The 23,530-nt window shown below is 41.4% G+C and overlaps 1 protein-coding gene and 1 long non-coding RNA gene across 3 annotated transcripts; one reads left to right on the forward strand and one right to left on the reverse strand.

Annotated features, from left to right (window-relative positions):
* Positions 1 to 719: 719 nt before the first annotated feature.
* Positions 720 to 20,975, reverse strand: NAA30 (N(alpha)-acetyltransferase 30, NatC catalytic subunit). The gene is made up of 6 exons (XM_040701430.2): positions 20,910 to 20,975; positions 20,569 to 20,627; positions 19,680 to 20,517; positions 12,287 to 12,410; positions 10,344 to 10,399; positions 720 to 4,003 (listed from the first exon to the last, which is right to left on the reverse strand). Exons 2-6 carry the CDS (start codon positions 20,622 to 20,624, stop codon positions 3,866 to 3,868), a joined length of 1,212 nt encoding a protein of 403 aa, XP_040557364.1. The 5' UTR covers positions 20,625 to 20,627; positions 20,910 to 20,975; the 3' UTR covers positions 720 to 3,865.
* A 74-nt stretch (positions 20,976 to 21,049) lies between these two features.
* On the forward strand, positions 21,050 to 23,050 carry LOC112532494. 2 transcript variants are annotated; one of them, XR_005860173.2, is made up of 3 exons: positions 21,050 to 21,935; positions 22,045 to 22,236; positions 22,485 to 23,050. It is a non-coding gene; the product is annotated as an uncharacterized LOC112532494 (long non-coding RNA). The 2 variants fall into 2 exon arrangements; XR_003075346.3 differs by having other exon boundaries at positions 21,050 to 22,117.
* Positions 23,051 to 23,530: the final 480 nt, after the last annotated feature.

Genomic DNA, 23,530 nt, shown 5'->3' on the forward strand with positions numbered 1-23,530 from the left:
TTCATTCCTAAAAATATCACCCAGCCAGCTCTGCCTGGAATGTCTGTTAGAGAGGTACTTCTTATATTTTCACATTCCAATAAACGTTAGGTCTCTCCAAATCTATTCTAGCCCACGTGGACTAATTAGATGTACGGGGTCTATACATACACACACTGCAGTGCAAGATGCAGGAAGATAATTTAACCTGCTTCTTGCACAGAGAAGAAATGGAAAAGGAGTAAAACGTCTGTGAAAGTGTAGCTCCATAAACTGTAGTGATCAGGTAGCTGAGTTGTAAGGAGTCAGGAAAGCAGCTGAAAGAACAGACCTGGGTCTGCTGCCAGGTGAGCAGCAACTTCCAGCAGAGTCCAAACACGTGCAACACTTGCTGCTGAGTTCTTGGCAAGCTTTAGGAACCTCAGTGCAACTGCAGAGGGAATAAAGCAGAGAGGATTTTCAAAACCCATAGGCTCCGCAATGCACTTCTAATACAGCCTGTTTTCATCTTTGCAAGGGCTGCAAGCAGTTCCCGATTCCTGCCTGTTATAACTAAATTAATAATAAAACCACTCCTATCTTCCGGGAAAAGTGCAGTGATATTCACCATAACTTAGCACACATGGAAAAAGCCTCCGTCTCAGTTCAGCTCCGAAACTGAAGTTCATACAAACACTGTGCATTCACTGTTTTGTAGACAGAGCAAAACAATCATTAGAACATTTCCATCCAAAAGGAAATAGATAAACAACTTAACCATTTATTTGACTGCATTGTATTTAGACAGCTTGTACATTTCATAACCCCACTGTTTTTGTTCTCATCGAAAAGGATAAAGGGACAGAAGAATATAATCCACTCAAAACAGCAGTCCAGTATTTGGAGATACACTTGATATTTCCATAGATGCCCGTCTGATACCTGAACTCCAATACAGGTTGCAATGCTTATACAAGACCTGAACATTTTGAACAAAGCACTCGGTTTGAGCAATGTCTTGCGGTGCCCTGGAAAAGTTTGCGATGCACTATGCAATGCCAATTAGACTATGCCTGCTTTCCTTGTAGGTGATGAACCTGATCATTTCCTTAAAAAAAAAAAACAAAAACAAACCATAATGCAAACATCCATACCTGACATGTCAGCAAACAGCAGCGTTTGGGCAAATCCAAACAAAAACGATTGACTCCTTAGTTAGATTTGTCAATGCAAAAGGTGAGGGGGAGCGGACTGTGTTTGAACAACAGACATGAGAAAAAAACCAAACTTCTCCTTGCTAGATTTGTTTTGAACATCTGTTTTCATCTCTCTGCAATTCGTGACTTCCCACTTGAGACCCAATTCCAAGCAACACAGAGAATAAATCTGTTCCATTTAATATAAGCCAATGCATACAGCTTCAGTATCTTCCGTAGTGAACTGTGTGTTACACAGCAGCAATATGAGAACCTTTCAGGCAATGTGCTCTTTGAAAAGAAACACACGCCTATTTTGCGCAGCGTTTTCAAAAACGGCATGGTGAGAATGAATTACTCCTTACAATGAACTGAGCTGTATTTGAAGTTTGCTCAGCAGTGATGGTATTTTTCGGCAGTACCTTCACAAAAGGTGATGTAGGCTAAGTTTCAAGTCTGCTCTCAAACTCAAGACACCCACAGCTTAAATATTAACCTCCAGAAAACTTGCTTGTCTGGCTTTTCAGTTTTTAAACATCAGCAGACACACAAGATAGCCTACTCTGCAGTTTGCAGCCCAGCAGCTGCTAACAAGGCACGAAGCTTCTCTTATCTGCCTCCTTAGTTCAAGCTAGCCAGAGCAGGCGTTACTTCCCAGACAACTTGAATACATCTGGGAAAAGCCTGTTTTCATCAATTCAGCATTCCCAACACTTAAGCCTTCACCTCCTGAAGAACTGCTCTAAATAACTGGCAAACCAGAGCAGTGGGGGAAATTTGAACAGAAGGCTTTGCTCTGAACTCTGCAAATAAGATTCCAGTTCACAGCACTGATTCAGGCACCATTTTAAGCGAGTTTTCCTTGCGAGGGGAAACAAGCCCTCTCAGAAACACAACCAGTGTCTCCAGGCTGAAAACTCAGAAGGGCCAATTTCTATTACAAGTCTTTATTTTCAAATACAACTCATCATTTGTACACGGTAAGAAATGCCCATCACCACATGCGATCGGTCTGCGCAAAATAAGGCTTTCTTTTAAATCCAGTTTTCCTGCACAGGGATCTTTTCCACATGCTAATGGAGGTAGGGTTTTTTGTTTGTTTGTTTCTGTTTTTTTTAAATGTACAGTAAGTAATAAAAATAAAACAACAAACAACAAAAAAGACTCAAACCAAACCCTTAAGAAAAAAAATAAGTGTAGTAAGGCAAATCTGAAGAGTACGCTCAACTACCAAAGAGCAGATTCACTGAGAGCTCATCCTTTCCTTCCCCCCACAGATTCTTCCAGAAGTCAAATAACACCTTTTTCAAAGTGGAGGAAAAATAAAAATGAAATAAAAATAAAAATCCCAACCAACTGATTCATAGAACTGAGCTATATAATCACGCTGAACAAGAAAGCTTAGACTCCGTAATTACTGAACAGGTTGATGGGCATTGGTAAAACCTATGTAAACTCAATTGAGACAGAAAGTGAAAGAAAGGAGGAGGAAGAGGAAGAGAAAGAGAAATCCCTTTCCCATCACTTTGATTTTGGAAGGAAAAAAAAAAACATCCCCCAATAATTTAGCTCATGTAAGTTTAGAGAAAATGAGAGCAGCTAAAAATGGATACAATACACCTTGAAATTTATTTCCAAGACCAAGAACCAAAGATTGAAGCATTTTAGAACACTGAAGCAAAGCAATCTGAATCTGGAAAAAAAAAAATTGTTCAAACTATTTTAAAATAGCTGTTTTTCAGAGCTTCTAGTGATAATTTTGATTAAATAAAATCATACCAATTTACATTAATTTTCTATATCCTCTTTTAAAAGTCCCTCACTCTTTTAAAGAAAAAAGTGCATCCAAAACCAGCAGAGATTTACTGGCAACATCAGGTTCTCTTTTAGCAGCTACTCAAGGATTTCAAAATAGCTTACATTTCCTGCTATAAGAAAAGAAGGGCCTTCCAAACCCTCGTTTGGGAGAAGTATCCAAATCATAAAAATCTGAAATAATTTATTATCAAATCCAGAATTTAAATAAAAGCAGATTTTTTTCTTGCAGAGACAATTGAAGAAAGTAAAAGAATAAAAGCATGCACTCCAAACTTAGAGGTGAAGACAAATATACTTATCTATACAGGCACTGGCAGACGCAATTTAATTGTTACTGTTACTCATTGTAACACACACCCCACCCTACAATACATTTTTTCATTCACTAATCACTGAGGTACCAATATTTAAGAATGGAAAATTCAATATTGAAAAATAAAACCTAAAATTGAAGCCTTTTTCCAGAAAACTATGGCAATTTTTTTTTGTATGAAATGTTAGTATACTCATAGAATTTTACAATCTACATTGGCTTTTTTTTTTTCCTGGAACCAAAAGTTGCGTTCCACATACAGGATCTTCAGTAAAATGTTCACTGTGTATGTCATACAGTCAGTAGACTTGCAAATGAACGAACCTATCTTGGCTATCAACTGGCACATCTTGCTGGTACCAAAAGAACTCCAAGTTTGAAACAATCGGCTTTAATTCGGAACAAATGCGCCATGCCAAAGTGCAACAAATATGTGCGACACTCAAATGAGACACTGACAGATAAGAGCTGCATGGAAATTACTAAGTCCACCTGCAAAGCAATTTTGTACAAATTGCATTGCATGCAAAGGACAACTCTGCGCTGTTGGGACGTCAGTTGCTTGATGTGATGGTTTCTTTTAACGCAGCCATAGTTTAAGACGCAGTGCATCAACTCCATTTAAATAGTATCTGAACAGCCTCTTGTCTCGCACAAACCCAAGGTTTTCATAAAGTTTCAAAGCAGACTTATTTGTGATTTCTGTTTCCAATACAACCTTCAAGAGAAAAAAAGAGAAAGCATAGATGAGAAAGCTGTTACAACTGAACAAATTCCAAAGTTGGTATTTAAATGTACACTTAAGAGCAATTACTGGAATCAATATATTCCTGTCCTTGTTTATACAAATAACTCCCCCCTCAGTCCTCACATTTAAAAGAAAATAGCAGTTAACAATAGTAGTTGTAAGCAAGTTTCATTCATATCAAGATTTTGTTTGCTATGAACAGGGTTTCAAACCATTATCTAATAGCTATGGTAGTAAAAAACAAAACAATAAGAATACCAATTGAACAGCTCAGGGTCCAAACAATAGCATCACCAAGGTTGGAAAAGACCTCTAAGATTATCCAGCCCAACCATCCACCTACCACCAATATCTCCCACTAAACCACATCCCTCAGCATAACAACTATACATTTCTTGAACACAAACACATACTTTGAATGAATCATAGAATCATAGACTGGCCTGTGTTGGAAAGGACCATGATGACCATCTAGTTTCCAACCCCCCACGCCATGGGCAGAGTCTCCAACCACCAGAGCTGCCCAGAGCTTCTACACATTATAAGAACTTGGTATGCAGTGAGTTCTATTTCATCTCTGAATATCTCCCACCTCTAATTTGAGGGATTCAGACCTAGATACAAACTCATTCCTTCTATGCCCTGCCATCAGATCCAGTGTTTGTAACACGTATCTGCGCTCAGCACAAGGACCCCAGACTCAACCCAGAGTGCACACACCAGGCAGATCCCAGGTTCACAAGGTCCTGTTCAGTGCTTCAGTGCCTATGCCAATATTCCTCAAATGCCAATGGGCACATCAAAAGTTACAGAGAGCAAAGCTGTTGCAAGAGAGGCCTGGGCTGGAAGTAATTGATTATAGTGAGCAAGTAAAAGGCATATAATGACATTTCAAGAAATGCATTGGTTTCAGAAGATTAAAACTTCTTGGTCATTTATTGTTCCCAACTAGCCTGGCAAGGAAGAAAGAGGAGCTCTTTCCTTTTTATTTTACCTTTCTTTTTTTTTGGCTCTCTATCTTGACAACACCACAGTTGCAGGAAGAGCTGTCACCAATAGCTCACACCAAACCCAAGTGTAGTCCATGGAAAGCAAAGACCGAAAAATGTCCCAGGAGCCTCAAGTACTGCCCCCAAAAACTACACTGGCATTAACAAGAAGTTAAACTGCTGAAGTACATCCCCCTGAATTATTTTTGCCAGTTCTCTCCAAACACAATGAACAGAGCCTATGGCACACCTCATCTGGTAAGCAATGCACCCATTCCAAACACTAAGAGTTTGTTTTGCCTTTTCACTGCTGTCCACCTCAGTTATTCAGAGATTCTACTGTTAAGGATGGACCACAGTTGCTCAAGAACACTGACTGAACTAATAAGCGGACAAGACCCCATACAATCCCACAGCCACCTACATTCACATATTAAACAAGCTGATGGACACTCAACAAAACAACTCAATTTTCTCAATTCTCAATTTTCTCAATTTTCTCTCCACCATGTTTGCTCTTTGCAGTCTGAGGTTACTAGCATTTATACTGATCTCCTTCAGTAAGGTTTAAAAATCTGCTCTATTCATGTTCATTTGAGCATTACTTAAGTTTCAAGCCACTCAGACCACATTCCAATGGACAATTCCCTCTGTGCTTTTACACGTGTGAATGTTTAAGAACTGTAAAGCTGGAGCTAACAATCCACTGAACAACGCACACTGGAAGAAAATAAGACTTAAAAGAAGTTTGTTTTCCTAGAACAAACATTAAAATATTAATAGCCATAGTTCTTATATTACAGGACAGACTATTGTACCCGTACTCCTAAGACAAGCAAATTCAATTCTTGGTCTTATGGGAAGAACTAGAGATTGAATTTCTCTTGCTGGCACCTCATGCAATAACACTATCAGGCTCTACAACTTGATCAATAACTCTTACCAACTTCAATCTATTAAAACGAATAACTTTCAAGTTACCACCAATTATGGAAACGCGATAGTTTACCTGAAGAGCTCCTCTTTTCTACATGAGTATGCACACAACTTCTTAGCTCAAATTAAAATAAAGCATTATGCCAAACAGGAAATCTGACCCATGTAAATCCACAGTGCAGGAAACTCTGGCTACAAATGGCATTCACTTGCACTGAAGTTCTTTATTCTGGCAGAGTGATAGGACATGTCTGTATTCAATTGCAAGCTTGCATACCTTGCACTGCTAGAAGACTTCCAACACTGCAGATCTAAGGGAGGGGTTATATGTTGAAATTCAGGTTTGCTGGAATCCTAGCACCTGAGCAAATGCTCATCTTGAAAGCCAATGCAAAGGATTTGTTCTGGTATTTCTAAGAAACTTAGCACAGTGAAAAATAATTCCCTGATCTCAACATAGTGTCTTGATCCCACAAAGGGCTACAGACACACTCCTGAATCCAGTAAGGAAACACCTAAGTTTTATACATGCTTCATTAGCCTGATTTTGTGAAGGATTCTTCTCTTCAATCAAGCTCAAAATCTTCAATTGTTACCTTTAATACCAGTCTATTTTATTCTGTAGATGTGCCTATCAAATCTTCTCATTACGCAACCCGTCTGCTCCTGTAGATCAGTAAGGTCTGACTGGGTTTGAACACGATTTTCTGCACAAGTTGCAACTTTCTGTAGGCCATTATTTTCCCTTATGCCCCAAAATATCAAAAACTTACAGTTATCATCTCAATTCTGTTCAATTTTAGCTGGTTTAGAAAAAAGGAATCATAGAATCTCTTGTAAGAATGGAATACAATGTTTCTTGTTATTACCTTCTCATACCTAGTTTACCTGGACCGAAGGAAAAAGGAGGTCAAGCTTTCTTGCTTTTTCAGCTCAAACCCTGAATGCACTCAAGTTCAGAAACTAAATCATGGAGTATAGCCAAATCAAATAAACTAATAAGGAAAATACTCTTTCAGCACTCACAGAAGAGGCCGCTATTCCTACAAATAAGCTCGGCATATTATGAGATTCGAGCTATGGGTGCTTGTCCAGTGTCCTTCATCAGACTGACTGACTTAACAATTAAAGATATGCAGTATCACAAATATAAAACTTATACAAAGTGATCTGTAGATTAAGAAAAGCTAAAGATGTCATGAGTTTGAGAATTTCAAATAGGATTATATAAAAATCCATCACTCTTAGAAGCACGGTACTGAATTAGAAAGACACACCTAGTGGCGAAGTTGGAAAAAATCTGATTTTACAGAATCAAGAAGTCACAATTCCTTTCCACACTTTGCCAGAAAAGCCCTGAAGAGTTCCACTTATTCAAGCCTTATTTTGATTAGTTAGCAGTTATAAGGTGCTGAAATAATGCAACATGAGGTAAATAATCATATGCAGATTACTTACAGTCATTCGTTACAGATGGAAAGTCTACGTGTGAACAACTTTTCTTATTCTGATTAAAGGATGGAACAGCTCTGTATGACAATCTTAAGTAGCATAACTTAAGAGAAGTGCTTGTCATAAAGACCAAGCAAACATGCAAAAGGCAGCCAGATGCTCTATTTGCTGGAGTTGGTGCACACACATTTTGCAACACTCAGTGTTGATACCCCAGAAGTCTAAAATCTATGTTACTTTATGAAGGACCACACTGAGCTAAGCATTTATCAGATTATATGTCACAAGTTATTAAATACGTTTATTGCAACTATTTTGTTATTAGATTGAAGGGAAGAGTTTCCAAACAGCTTTTGGAAAACTTCAATGACAATCACAGGTCCATGCTCCTGTCTTAAATGATTTTCTAAGCAAGTTTCAAGAGAGTATTTTGGAACTGCAATCTGTTTTGTATCAACAGCATCTTTGTATTTCCATCATGCTTTTGATTTTATTAAGGGATGTAGAAAAACATGTTAAAAGCAGCAGAGAGAAACTATTTACACACCTCACAAAGAGCAGTCACTGTCACGCACTGCTTCATCAGCCAGGCATCAATCAGATGAACAGAAACTGTTCCCCCCCAGCAACTGCTGTAACAAATGGTGAGGGTAAGTTTCTCAGCTCTGCCAGAGAGCTTTAAATAGCAGGTGGCTAACTGGATCTTTCAAATCCTGGTCACAACTGACAATTTCTCAGCAGTCTACCACGTGCAACAAGTAAACATTGTTATTGTCGTACCACATACCTGGAAGAAACCTATACTTGCTGCCAAAGGAAAGGAATATGCTTCCTATTTGGTTGTACATTACCTGTATGTTAAGCATTAACATATTGTATTACTCTGGGTATGCTTCTGCCAACTGGTGTAGTAGGAAGTCAGAAATACACTCTGCTTGTGCTCCTCATTGCCTGGACAAGTCCCCATTTCTGATGCAAAAGCCCCCAAGAATCATGGCATGATTAGTTTAGAATCATCATCCCACAAACACTGTTATGCGATTTCCAAACTGGGAACGAAACATGCCTGCACCCATCCAGCACACATTTTAAGGAGCTTGCACTGAAGTACATTGGATTAAAAAGGGACAGCAAAAAGCCTGAAAAATGACCTACGATTTTATTATAAGCATTTACACAAGACTAAAGATCAAAATCTATGACTAAGGCTTAATGAGGTCTTACTGCAGAGTAGCCTGCAATCCTCACCACATTTATTTTAAGTAATGGTAAGAAAGACTCTTGCATTATTATTAAGGCAGGGGGGGGAAGAAGAATGACACAGGAGAGCTCATTATGTGTATACTTCTAAGACAGTCCAGTATAAAAACAATGCTATGGGAGAAGCAGTACACACATTCATACATAATACAGGGAGGATTGCAACTCTGGTGGCCCAGGTAGAAACACAAGTTCTGCTATTGACTCTCTAACAACAGTAGGCTTCAAGACCCTGCATCTCATTTCTCCCAGTGTGATGAGAGCACTGATATACTTTTTTTTTTTCCCTTCATTCCTCAAATCTCAGATACGTAACAGTTGCAAATGAATTCAAAACTACAGTGGAAAGCAATGGAAAAGATAAGTTCAAGGTAGCAAGTAGAAAAATAAGAGTAAAGCACAGTACATATGATAAAAGCACCAACACAAAACAAAGAACTGAAATAATTACAGAACTATCAGACTGCAGTACACTGCCTGAATACAACAAGTGATAGAAAAAAAAGACAGCAGAAAACTGCTCTCTTTAAATACCTGAAAGGTGATTGCAGTGAGAGTGGGGTTGGTCTCTTCTCACTGGTGACAGTGAGAAGACAAGAGGACATGGCCTCAAGTTGCACCAGAGGAGGTTTAGGTTGGATATCAGGAAAAACTTCTTTACAGAAAGGGCGGTTAAGCACTGGAATGGGCTCCCCAGGGAGGTGGTTGAGTCACCAATGTGTTTAAACACCATTTGGATGTAGTGCTCAGGGACATGATTTAGCACAGGGTTGTAAAAGTTAGGGTAGTATGGTTAGGTTGCGGTTGGACTTGATAATCTTTAAGGTCTTTTCCAACCTGAGCAATTCTATGATTCTATGAACTGGACAACTGAGGGAATGGAGTGAGATGAGGTAACAATGGATCATTAATAATGATACATTGAAATGACACAGCGTTCAGATGTCAGGAATAAGCTAACAATGGTACTGTAGCAAGCAGATGAAAGTTAAAGAATCAGATAACTGGATTGAGGAGAACGGTTGTAAGGGGAGTTCCTCACAAGTTAAACAGGGAATGTAAAGATAGTTGCTTCATACATTAAAAAAGGAAAAAAAATAGGACTATAATCTGGTAAAAGAAAAGACTAACAAATACGCCAGAGAAAAAGCCTGACAGTAATTCAGTCACTTTCCTTCACTGCCATGCTAAATCATCAGAACTTAGTGCTATGTGATACAGCTTCAGCATTGTCAGAGTAACCCGACTACTTGCTGCAATAAAACTATCCTCTGCAACATTACAGCATGTACTGTTCCAACACCTCTGTGCATTCTGAAAGCATGGAAATATTACAACAACATGCAAGTTACACTGATCAACTGAACCTAAACTTGACTCTTTAGAAGAAAACATGCCAACAACTGAAGGCTGAGGCAGCTTTGCACAGTAAAACAGAACCTGAAACACTGCACTTGAATATATTCATGACAAATGTACAAAGTTATTTTATTTATGCCATATGTTTTTAAGGCTTTTTTCCCTTCTATTATAAAAGAAAGAGCGCATTACTAACCCACCTCCCACCTAAAACACATTCCTGTGAAATTAAAAGACAAACCTGTGAAATGAATTCACACATGGGAGAACATAAACCATAAACAATACGAAAAGTTTTGAATATGAGATCTTACCTCATCACAATCTCCTTCCACCATAGCATAAATAGCTTTCTTAACCAAGTTTGTACCTGAAACACAAATTTCAGTAAGCATTAATTGGAATTGAGGTGCAAGAGATGTCAGTTTACATACAACTACCCTGTGCTACCTATGTGCCATGGCACCAGGGGAAATTAGGGAGGAAAGAATGTAACAAGAAGTTGCAGTCAAGTTGCAGTCTCAAGTTTGAATATTGAAATCATCCCTAAAGTTATCCAGAGACTCAGCTTGAACGCAAAAGTCTTCTAACACAAGGATATTAGAAACAGACTTCTATGTTTAACATGGTGTTATATATAGCCTTCCAAGATGTGATTCATTCCCTTTTGCTGCATTTAAAGGCAAAATCTGCTGGCATGTACTTGAAGGGCATTCATCTTCCAAGGGAATTTCCTCTTACTAAAACAAATACTTCTACTAGCAACAGAACTTATGAAACCACTTTTCTTGCAGCTCACTCCCCATTTGGATTTGCTAGTAACTAATAACGTGGTCGAAGCCCACCCCTTCCCTTCAGTCAAGCATTAATTTAATTATTTATCATTATTTCTCATCTATTTCACAACAGTCTACGAATGCGATATCCCTACCTGTCTGTAGAATTGGGGTGAAATTGAAAGTTGATTTCAAAGTTATTACTGGAAAAAACTGCTGTTCAATGAAATTGCATAAATGTCACTTCCATAAGAAGGCTAAGGAAAAGGAAAAAGAACCCCAAGGAATCTAGAGATTGTTTTCAAGTATCCTCAGCACTTTAATCAATTAAGATTTTCACTGAACAAAACTGTACTGCATACAAAACACCTTCAGATTAACAGCATACTTTGAGAAACAGCAAGATGATAAACGCAGGATAGATGTTAGCATTTACATAATACTAAAGTAAGCAAAATGTTAAGTATAAAATTTATTTACATAACTCTAAAATAGCGATCTGACTAAAGCAAAGGAAAAATCTTGTAGAGACCTTAAGAACAGCATTAGTTCTTATTTACTTATGAATCCAAGCACCTGCAACTAAACCACAGCAGGCTGCTTCATGACTCAGCTAAAAGGAAAGGAGAGAATGATTTCTCACTATCCTCTTCCTTCTGCTCCACTACAGACACCAATAAGAGCTTCTGAACTGCATCAAAATAAAATAATGGCAAGTGCCAAGATGGTCATGATAATTTTCAAGTTAAAAACGTTACAAAATGTAATTTCACAATAATTAACTCAAAAGAATTAAGGTCCCTAAGAGCACTTCTAACACAAGGTTTCCTAGTTGGCTTGATTAAAGGAAGAAAATCCCTTCCAACAGGGCAAAAACTGATCAATGAGGGAAGGCAGCTCCCTGCCAAGAGCTGTTTATTTCATTGTGCGACTTCCCACCAAAACAGATATCCATTTTGGTTGTTCAAGTAGGAATACACAACTAATTTTCAAGCATTAACACAGCAATGAGCTACATACATTCTCCCCAGTGGGCAATATACACATAATTCATAGGGGAAAACCAGGGGACATATCCCCTGGAAAAAAAATATATATATATGTGTGTGTGTGTGTGTGTGTGTGTGTGTGTGTGTGTGTGTGTGCACTGAACACAACAAAGACAAAGTTATGAAAGCACATATAAAAATGAAAAGCAATTCCTGCAGTTGTTATTTGATAGCGGTAATTTGCAAAGGTTGGCTGCTGAATGCCTTTCTTTTTAGCTTCATAAACCAGATGTAAAGCTCGTGTGGAATGGGCACTTAGGGTTAGTTCAGCTGAATGGAAAAAGATACTGGGGGAGGTTGTGTACATGAGCAAGGCAGGGATGACAGCAAACCACCACATCCAGAAGTGCAGCTCTGCTTCAATCTTTATGCATCTATATTTACCCCAACAATGTAGGATATAAGAAATAACAACAAAAAGGCTCTTCTTACCAATTCCTTTTCTTCTGTATTTGGAATCCACTGCTAACATGGCTATATAACCTCTGCGGAACATCTTTTTGTGCATATCCAGCTTGCAGACGATGGCACCTACACACTCTTCCCCTACCATGGCCTTAAAGACAAACATACAGGTATGCATTCTCAGTTTATGATCTGCAGTGCTACCAGAATTAGTAAACCAGTACATTTAAAATGAAACAGCCGTACAAAATTTGCTTGAGTACAACAACCACATCAGTTTTAAGAACGTTTCCAGAACTACAAACAAGACTAAGTGTCTCTCATTTCTCTATCATATTAAAATAAAATTACAGTCCATCAACAGCCAATGAATTGTCCAGGAGAGAATCACAGTATTACTCTGTGAAGTCTACCAATACGAACACCTGGGACAGAAAGGGGTAGAAAAGAGCTAACGACCAGGTTAAGGCATAGATCCTTCCATATGGGCTGCCACAAAGTAAAAAGTTCTTTATTGTGATCTGAATTTTCAAGTGCAAGGGCTGGGGTAGATAATATACTTAAGTTTTATCTAGTGTTTATGTCATGGTCATAACACATCAAAGACAAATGTCTTTGCACGTGATCTTTAGAAACAGTCATTTTCAGCCATGGGACATCCCAGCAACAAACAAACAAAAAAAGCATACAGTTAATTTCACACATTTTCACTGGCCTGAGATTTTATTTACTAAGAGCTATGCACTGACAGATCCAATGGTATCGCCACACAAGGTGTGGTTAAGGAGACATTCTGAAATAGTAAGAAGAAAAAAATACCCAAAGATCCTACCCCTTCCCCAAACACTTATCAAACCATTCACACAGCCACTGTGCTCACACACACACACACAAAATCTACCATGAAATACATTAGAGACAGAATAAGAGTAACTAAAGTCACATGTTAACTGAAGGATTAGGCAGCATGGGAGACTAATGACATTATAACCTACAGCAGTAAAGTGAATAATGCTACAGAGCAGGACAGCATCCAAAGAGAGTATGAATTATTACTGTTTATTCAGAGAAAGACTGACAGATAAAAAAGAAGCTGAAAATTGCTTTGTGTGAGGGTGTGTAAGTGGATCCTCGGAACTCTGAGACCTGTATCTGCAGGGAGAACCAGCCTTCCACTCAAGCGTGCCTCCTAAACCAGGCCTACAGCACATGATTGGCACAAGCATGTGCTAGCACAACAGCTTCTGGATAATCCAAATTCACAGCACTAAGAGACATCAAACAAAAAAGACCTGCCTGAGCCAGTATTACCAGGCCTCCAGTGCTCGTCTCCCCAAAGTCTCTGGTAGGGACTCTGTAAACAGAACGTTTTTCTGTGCAGCTTGTAGGATAAGAATCTATAGGCAGAAGGCTCTTAGATAGAGATCATACCGCAGGCACCAATCTGCAGGTTTTCTGCCTGAAGTGTGATGTCTTCCAGCTCTCCATTTGGACAGTGGGTTATTAACCAAGCCAGCTGTCAGCCAGAAGCCCATTAGAAGGTGACAGGAAGCAGCCCAAAAATGAATGAGCTGCAGTTCCAAAACACTGCGATGCAGCGTGAGCCTAACAGCACATCTAATATGGTTCGAGCTTGTCAGGCAAATATAATTATAAATATAGCTAAAGTTTTCATTTGGCAAAAAAATATATTTTTCTAACAGCACCCAAGAACAACTCTGAACAATCTAAACCAGTGGTTTTTAAAACAACAAATGAAACATGATCTAAGAGGACTGAAATACAGCCTCTAAGCAGTCTTTTGTTTGCTCTAAAACACACCTTCATTTCATAGAAAAGCTGTACTTATACAAAAACTGCATGCAAAGTATCAGCTCAAGGCAAATCTTCTATCTCAGCTCAGACCTGAGAAAAGCAGGGAGTTAAAGAGTATCATCAGACAGACTGTTCATAACACTGCTATAATTATGCTGAGTACCTAGATGTAATCTTATACCTTGCTTTAAAAAAAAAAAGAGACAGCACGAACTGGCACTCGATTCCTTTCCTCCTCACCATTCAAGAGCAGCACCATCTCAGACACAGATTTGTGTTCTTTCTTGTTAGAACTACTTTCCAAAAAAACCTACCTTCATTAAACATGTACTTACATTACACATTAAATGAACAGCAAATAATTTTGTTGCAGCAATCAAAGGAAATTCCCACTGATGTTGCCACAAAGTTGCATACAGTATCACTTCGTTACCACTTCCTAGAACACTTAAATCTGCCTTTCTGCCTTTGAGCAGGTGAGTCTGCCCCTCCACCTCTGACTGCTCCACTTCCATACTGAGCACTGCAATCTGAGCTTTTCTGTTGCCTTTCCTCTCTTTCTCCTTCTCTTCAACCTTACGTAAAGCTGGAAACAAATCCAAAATATGAAGTAAAGCTTGGTCATCTTTTTTCTTTGGGAAATGTTTAGCTGTGTAAATAGAGGGGAAAAGAAAAAAGAATGAGAGTTGAGGGAAGGAAGGAGAAAAAGTAGTTCCTATACAACATCATGTATGGGAAGACTATCATAGGACAAATATTCTTTTCAAGTTTTCAAGTACATGAGAGTACTTCTAAACATACAGGTTTCCACTAACAGAATTCAGCCCAAGTTACCATTGTATATCATAAGCCCCATGGAGTACTAAAAGATTTACTTCAATCCTAAATTCTCAGCAACATTAACATGCACATATTCAAATCTAATATTTGCATCAACTTTGTTCTTATTCATAAGTTTAAATCAAACTGGATTTTAAAACCTTTGTATGGCAACCACACATGACCAGAGTTAACACAGATGTTTATAAATCAGCAAGAACATCGCCCCTCTTATAATTAAACAACTGGCATAATTTCATTGGCAAAGGTGGCATTGCTTCTGTCAGCCACTGCCTCAGTGTGCCTTTTGGACCCAGAGTCCCCACTTAAAGATGACTAAACCAACCAACCTGCCCCTAAAAGAGGAATAGTTTGCGATTCAAATACAGTAGAACCTGCACTACTGCAGGTTCCCTTTCCACACAGGCACTAAAATCCATCCCAGAGTATCACAGGAACAGCTTGGTACGAATCTTTGGCTTACATTTAACGATCATGTTACCGAATGCTATTAAGGAATACATTTAGGCTAATGGTTTTAACCTGGAGTCTGGCAGTTCAGTCAGAGCTCTTCACAGCACTGGGCAAATCACAAAGTCACTCTCCCTGCTTCCACTCTATGAAACTGGACACGAGTAATTCCTTCCTGTGCAATTCAGTGCCAGAAAAGCTGCACTAGCTGCTGTTAAATACACATACACTACGAAGACTGAACCCTTCACAAAGCCTGCCGGAGGAAGAAGTAGCACAGCAAGTGTCTCAAACCATGATCATTCCTAAGAGGAAACTGGAATACAGAGGAGCTGCAGCAGTTTGCAAATTGGGAGCGAATATGGATATGACAGAATGCCTTCCTAGGTCTGCCACGAGGCTGGTAAGACTCCCCACGCAGTACCCTAACTTTTCTGGTTCTTCTTTTAATCCCCCAAGCATTCTGCAACTGAAAAAACAGAGATGATTGATTACAAGTCTTTAATTTCAACGTGAAGCATAGAAACTTGTAAATGAAATCCAGTAACACAAAAAGTAAAATATTAGTAGGAAAAAAAGGATCTTAACCATGGCCGTTTAGGATTTACAGCCCATCTAAAACCACGCACATGGAATTAATTGCTTATTTTAAAATTGCTAAAGTTTAAATTATAATTGCTGCTATAGCTACTGGCAAAGTTCAGAACCCAATAAAAGCATGCATTTTCCAGACTTTTCTTAAAAGGCAGCTGAGCAGTGCAGTGACTCCGCAGCAATGAATAAAGGAGAGATTACAACACTCAGTCAGAACTCTGCTGTTATTATATCCTCTTACCCAAACTTCGAAACAGAGCAAGGTTTCCCAAGCTCACCTCTCCCACGCTACAGTATTTGGGAAACAATTTCTTTTCAATACTTAATTTATCACTTCTAAATGGGAGGAGTTTGAACACTTCCTAGAATCTGCAAAAACATTTGAAAACATAGCTACAGCTTCAAAAATGCACTTACAATCAATACGGGGACAAAGCTGTGGCAATGCTTCAAGATGTGAAACAGAAAGATAGCCCTTTCCTCTCTCATCTTTGACAGCAGAGTGGTTATTGGAGGTCATCTGAAGAGAAAGCGGGCTGACAAAGCTCCTGGGAACAAATAAAACCTAAGCATTTGCAGGGCACCCACACCCAGCACACCCACACCTGCTCTTCCAAAGACAGGAGGAATCTAAGCTTAAGCATTCAGTCACAACTTCTGGAGGAGAAGGCTATTATCTTGCTACAGCTCAGTCAGATAATGCAGCAGTGTCCCATACCAGAGCTGTTTATCAAGTATTCTCAAGGCATTAACTGAAAGGCCAGGAATACGGTTACACAGATTCATCTGATGGTAAATGATGGGTTTTGCTGCTTTTCTAGTCCCTTGGAAAGTAGAATGTGAACTTGTTTTTGAGTGTATAGCTAGGAAATGGTTTGATACAGCAAAACCATGTTAGTGATCGGTGAGGGTTGGTCCCAGGCCTTCCCTCCAGCTGTATATTCTCACCTCTCTTCTTGCATCAACACCAGTGCTTGTGTCACGCTGCTATGAATATGTTTAGAGAGCTAAACCAAACGAAATTTATCTCTATGACACTTACATCCTTTCAAACACACATACATGTATAGATGTATGGTTGGGTGTCAGAGCTAGCTTAACTTTCCAAATCAGATAAACTAAAGGTTTGCACAAGTGAGGACAAGATGCTGGAACCAGAAGAAGCAGCAAGCAGCCCTATGATTGGCACTAGCTGTTAAGTCACATCACCTTGCGAAGGCCAAGCCAAAGCTCAGCAAACTTCAAACCCACGAGGTCATCATCCAGAGGAATAATGGTATTAATTCCCCTGGAAAAGCTCTGCATCATCAGGTATCTAAAATGCCACATAGCAGAATTACAACATTTAAGATTGTTTACTGAATACATCAGAAAGGGAGAACTGCTGATCATTTAAGGAAAAGAGACATCCTATCCATTTAAATAGAATTAGTTCTTTCCCTTCATGTTGTTGAGGAAGGGAGCCCATCACAGTGCAATGAAGTCCTCGGAGTACGCATTGGAAGGCCTCAAGAAGAGTAGTGATGGTGAAATTCAGCAACTAAACTGATAGAAATACAACAGTTTTTCCCCTCAAACACAGGCAAGTTACAGTCTAACCCCTGCACCCAAGAAGAATCAAAGCCAAAGCAAAACCTGAAACCAGAACGGTATGAGGCTGTGAGGCATTAAAGACAAATGACTGTGTGGGATCAGGCGCTATCCTTCCGATCACCAACCTGACATTGTTCTTGCTAATTGGAATACGCAGTTCCTGCTGAAGATAAATATTTTAAAGAGTTATTAGATAGAAGTAGTTCGAGAATCCATTAACTGCAGGAACAAATTCAATTTTATAGAACAGAAGGTCTTCAAGACAGCCACTAAACAAGCCTTAAAAACACCAAAATCAGTCACAGAAATACATCAAATGACTCAAGATACTGGAAGAGCTTCAAATTATTATGTATGTAAAATTATTTGCTAACAGCTTTAGTCATCTTCTCCTCTACTGTTTTACACACTTCCTATCATTCCTTCAAAAAAATGGCAAAACTGAGTAAAATTACAGAGTTCAAATAAAGTTCTGTTGATTGTTCAAGGCTATTAAAAGAAGCTGCCACTACAAAATAGACTTAGGATGTTTTCCTTTCCTTGAGTAAAACCTTGCTCCTTGAATGCATTCAAAAATATATTAGAAATAATCTGTTTTAGAGCTATTGAACAGTTTGCCACTGTTCTTTGAGTGGCAAAGTAAAGAGATGCACGATGCTCTAATAGTATCCAACACCATGCTGGCATTACTGAGGGCACACCTGATGCTGCAAATACACACATTTGTAGTTCAAAAGCATTTCTTTCCAAGATGAGGGAAATCAGTCACACACATAGCGAGGTGCAGACACTACAGTTGAAAAATTACCACTCTACTCTGATCAGCATGACTAGATATTGAAGAATGTTTTCAAGTATTTTCTTATTTTTATGTTGTTCCAGATGGTAACACTCTGGGTCAACCTCCTGTAATCAATCCTACTGTATTCCCTGTTCAGGACTGTAAGAGGCACATTTCTGAAAACCCTCCGATAAATCATATAAATCCCGCTATAAATTACACCAGACCCTAAACTAAAAACATTTAGTAAGTTTAAGGCCAGATGGATTCCATTAGCTTCACCTTCTGTACTCACATCCAATTAAAATCTTACAGAGGTACCCTTGAATAAAAGGGTATCTTGGCTCTGGCTAAATCATATCTGTCAGAGTGGTGTCCTGCCTTGATTGAAGCATCAAAAGAAAAGAATTCATCATTTACTTGAGTGAGAAAGCACCATACGCTTCCCAAAACATTCTGTTTTACAGATCAGCTTTCCAATGAGTAAATCAAACACAGCTAATCCCCCCTCTCGTGCATACATACCCCTCAGGCCAATTTATGCTCAGTTTCATACACCTGTGCATGGACTGCTATCCTGACAGCATGCTTGTCAGCTGAGATGCACGTTCCAAAACTGTCTGGCTGTTCTCTTTCCATAAGAAGTGCTAAATATTTAGAAAGTCCTGGTAACAACTAAAACAATCTTTTTGACAGTGCAGTAGGAAGAATACAACAGTAAGGGTATCATTAGCACTGCAAGACAACCTAAACAAAATGAGAATTTCTGTATGGTGCATACACCACCACACCTGAAAAGTAATAATAGTTGTACTCGAAATTCTCAAGGTAAGCAAACAGATCAAAAAAAGTCTACCAAACCTTCAACAGTGCCCCTACACATGTCAACATTCATATGCCAGTCATGCTGAAGTCAGTTTGAGAACCATTGTGCAAGAATTACTAAGCACTCACAAGATACCCGTGGACTAAGTACTTTCTTTTCTAAATACAAACCTAGGAACTTAGGCAGAATAACAAAATGAACTACCAAAGGTCGCAGAAGTCAATGTCAACACCAAGATTAGAAGCCTTGAATTCCTGGATCCTAGCCCTATGTTCAAACCCTTTCCCCACCACTGAAAAGGTGTACTAATGAATGTAAGAACGTCAGACATAAGCTTTGCTTATACAGGCTCAGGTGAGAAGGAGAATTCATTAGTGTTACATACTTTCCAAAAAGCCTGGCCTTCCCTCTTAGCCATAAAAAGAGTTTTAGAAGTATTTCCACATGTCAGCCCTTTAATCATGCCTCCACCCCAGCCTTAAACCACTCCCAATTCTTGCCCTCTCCCCCTGAGCACTTACCAAAAAGCAAAGTTGTGGCCAGTTGTGGATAAAATACCTATACGTGTAAATGGAGTAGGGTTCAGACAGATCTTTGGTGATCAGTCTCATGATATCGGGCATCTGCAGCTCTGATTCGTATCGGACGTATCGTATCGTTAGGTCCTCCTCGGGCTGAGAGTCCGTTCCCGAGCCTTTCAAACTGCAGCCTGCTGCTAAGGACCTAGAGAGCAGCAGCAGGGACTCCTCCTCCTCCCCACCTTCATCCCCCTCCTCCTGCTCTTCCTCCTCCAAGCCAGTCCCTCCTGCCAGCCCATTGCGGGCTGCAGTCTTAGCAGCAGTCGTAGTTGTGGCAGCAGGCTGGCTCCTGTCCCCTGTTGCTGCTGCTGCTACGGGAGAAGGAGGAGGAGAGGGTGCAGTCCTTCCCTGGGGTGGGAGGTGGTTGGGAAGGGGGGACGAGCACGGTGCTGCGGCCGGGGGCGACGGCTGCTGCTGCTGCTGCTGTCCGGAGCCCATTGTTTTGCTGGCTCGCTTGTTCTCCAGCCCCTCGGGGGCTGCCCCTGCCTCCGAGCCCAGGATCTTGCTCTTGAGGGAGGCCCGCAGGTGCCGCAGCTCGGGGCTGATGAGGCCGTTGAGCTGGTGGTTGTGGTGCGGGGGGTGATGGTGGTGGTGGTGGAGGCGGTGCTGCTGCTGCGGCCCCCCCTTGCCGCCGTCGCTGCTTCCTCCTCCTCCTCGCTGCTGCTCCCGTCCGCCCGCGGGTCCCTCCTCTTCCTCCTCCTCCTCCTCTTCGGCCTCCTCGTCCTGGGCCCCGGAGCAGGCGGCGGCGGCGGCGGCGGAGGAGGTGGAACAGGAGGAGGAGGAGGAGGAAGCAGGCCCCCCCCCTCCTCCTCCTCCTCCGGGGAAGGGGGAGAGCGTGTCCCCCTGCGGGGAGAGGACGCTGCTAGGCCCCGGCGGTACCTCGGCCATATCCTACGGGAGAGACCGACACAAACCCACCGAGGAAGAGGGCGTCAGACCGGAGGGGGGAAAAGGCCGAGGCAGCGGCCTCACGGGCCGCGGCCGAGGGGGGGTGGGGGGGCCACGAACAAAGGCACAGACGGTGCCCGGGCCCCGCCTCGTCGCCCCGCCGCCGCCTCTTCCTGCCGTCCCGCTCCCCCCGCCACCGCCGCCGCCGGGGCCCTTCTCCCTGTCCCTCGCGGGCCCCGGGCGGCCGCCGCGGCCCCCCCGCCCGCCAACGCCGCCGCCGCTCACCCCGCGTCTCCTCAGCGCCGCGGCTCCCACTCCCCGCTCATCCAGCGGCCGCCAAGCGCGGCCGCCGCTGTCGTAACGCACGGCCAAGTTTCCTGTCAGCTTTTGCGACGCTTCCTCCCTTGGCGGCGGAGCTTAGCGACGGCGGGGCGGGCTTCACCACGGGCCTGGGCGGGGCTTCACAGGCCGAGCCCGCGGGTCAGCAAGGGCCGGGGGGGGGCTCAGCCCTGAGGCGTCCGTGTGGCTACTCCTCAAAGCGCTCTTTTTGCTACCCGTTGCCTTCCCTCCCATTCCAGCAGCGCTCACTTTACTCTTCCCTTTTAGATCAGCCCAGCCAGATCTCACCGCAACAGAAAAACCCTTTAAATGGGAAAGTTTTTGTTTAAAACACACGCAGCCCTCGAAATGCAGGGGAAGGCTGGATTCTGCCCTTTCTCACCAGGAAGCCTTGCAGGGCTGCTGGAAGAGCTGTTCGTTCTCCTTTGCTGCAGTTATTTTTCAAGGAAGTGACAGGCCTGGGCTTAAAAGGGAAATCCAGCCATTTCTCTGCATGCCCTAACAGGGTTCTGTGATTAGGAAGGAAACAGGCTGTGGAGTTCAGCCTTTGTGAATTGCAGAGTTCTGAAGTGAAGCAGGGGAAAAAAAACCACCCACCCACCTGACGGAAGGGGAATGGGTTATAAAGCTTTGATCCGAAGCAGATAATGGTGGAAATACTCCCGTTTTGAGGTTGAAATTGGTAGTTTCGTATGCACGTAGTTTCATTTAAGGATATAAGTGAGTTTTTTGTGTATTTTCAGGCACTGAAGTATCCCTGTGGACCTGATCTGAGCTGCTCTGGCACACTGACGTTGCAGTGAGGTTCACTGTCCTCGAGTATTTGAAAGAGAGAAAACAAACAAATGTCAGTGTGGTAGTGGCCTAAAATTCAGTTCTCCTCTGCCATGTTACAGTGGTGAAAGCATCTGAGCCACATGTTATGCTGGTATCCATGTTAGGAAGATGATCTAGCAAAAACAGTGGGATGGGGTGATGAGGAATTAACTGTTATCATGAAAGCATACTGTGTTGTCTGCACTGAGGTTAGAGTGCCATGGAAAAAACCCTCTCATGTGTGCTCTCTTTGTCCCACTTCCAGGCTTGGAAGGTTCCTTGTTCTGATGCTGATCTTAACAGTTCACTCTCCACAGCCAGGATCCGTCTGACCAAAGGTAGACAAGGATAGGCAGCTGAGCTGAGCTCCTCTGAGCTGGTGCCTTTGATTCCCCTTAAAGCTAATGGAGCGGAAAAGGTGGTAGAATTCAGCCTTTAGATTTCTAAAACAGGGCAGGTAAATCTTGCTTTGGTAGTGATGTCACCCCAATAAATAAAGGGACCTCTGCATGACTGGTTCATCTCAGATACCCCTGCTATCACTGTCTGAAGTTAGATTAAAGGTGTCCTAAAACTGCTGTTGATATGTTCTTGGTCTGAGTGCTTACTTGGACTTTAAATTTGTCTTATTTCTTCTAAGTATTGTGATGACAATTGCTTTTAAAGTGAACTTCCTGAACCAAAATTGTGTATTTCATTCCTCAGATTTCCCTCACTGCTTTTTGAATCTCCAGCAACCCCGAGCAGCCTCATGTCATTGCAAACCACACCTTTTCCTGAAGGAGGGATGGAGCTTGAACACAAGTCTCATTGTTTCCAGTTCATTGTTCAAGAATTCTGTCATCTGTTTCTGTGGCTGATTTATTTGTTAACAAGAGAGCACTCGGGAAACTATTCCTGTATTGCTTTGTTACTTATGTTGATGCCCTTCTTTTTCTTTGAAGTATTTAGGGGAATTTATGCACAGATTACACTAGATATCAAGGAAACCATGGTGGAAGATTGACATCTAAACATACTCTGTTTCTTGTCAAAGTAAAGATGTCATCCCAGATGCACCAAAATGTTGCAGACAGAATGTTGAGTTGCACTTAATTTGGGCAACAAACAATAAGAGCAGCCAATGCTTAATGAAGATAAATTGTTCTTCAGTTACTAGCAACGATTCTTTGAAACAGTTACCCTGCATTTAACAGTGATCATGTTACTCAAACACCTGAGTGTTTGCTGATGAACGAAACAATAATAAAACAATGCCTCTCTTCCTTTTCCACTTGTCAAAGTCCATTATAGACATTTAGCAGTCTGATTTTTCAGGAAGTCACATGCAGTTTTCTGTGGGCCATGTTGGTGCCGTGGCCCTGAGTACATCTCTGTTCCTAAGGGTCCAGCTGTTTGGGCTTAGGGACTGATCTGAGACAGTGCAGCTGGTGGCTGCCAGCACAACCATGCCTGCTTGCCCTTGCTTTTGCCCCATCACAATGGGTGCTTCGCTCATGCAGCTGTACTGGGGTAAGAGGTGGATTAGCATCTCTGCAGCCCTCAATCAGCTGTTCCAGCTGAGCTGTGGTCTCTGTAGAACCCAGCCATGAACTGCATGGGCAAAGATGCTGTCATTCAATTAAAGCATCCTGGACTTGATCATCTGCACCTCAAATAAATGCAAGATGACGGCAAACATGCACAAGCAATTCTGGCATTTCTGCACTGTACTCTGCATTCAGAGGAGAGGTGCAACATGTGCTGGAGGA

This window comes from Gallus gallus, chromosome 5, assembly GCF_016699485.2.
Source record: "Gallus gallus isolate bGalGal1 chromosome 5, bGalGal1.mat.broiler.GRCg7b, whole genome shotgun sequence".
Taxonomy (NCBI): domain Eukaryota; kingdom Metazoa; phylum Chordata; class Aves; order Galliformes; family Phasianidae; genus Gallus; species Gallus gallus.

Coding starts and splice junctions, on each gene's coding strand:
- NAA30 (XM_040701430.2), bottom strand. CDS start 20,624: ATGGCCGAGGTACCGCCGGGGCCTAGCAGCGTCCTCTCCCCGCAGGGG. Junction 10,400..12,286: donor ATACAGAAGAAAAGGAATTG/GTAAGAAGAGCC, acceptor TTTGTGTTTCAG/GTACAAACTTGGTTAAGAAA. Junction 4,004..10,343: donor TGGAAGGAGATTGTGATGAG/GTAAGATCTCAT, acceptor TTTCTCTTGAAG/GTTGTATTGGAAACAGAAAT.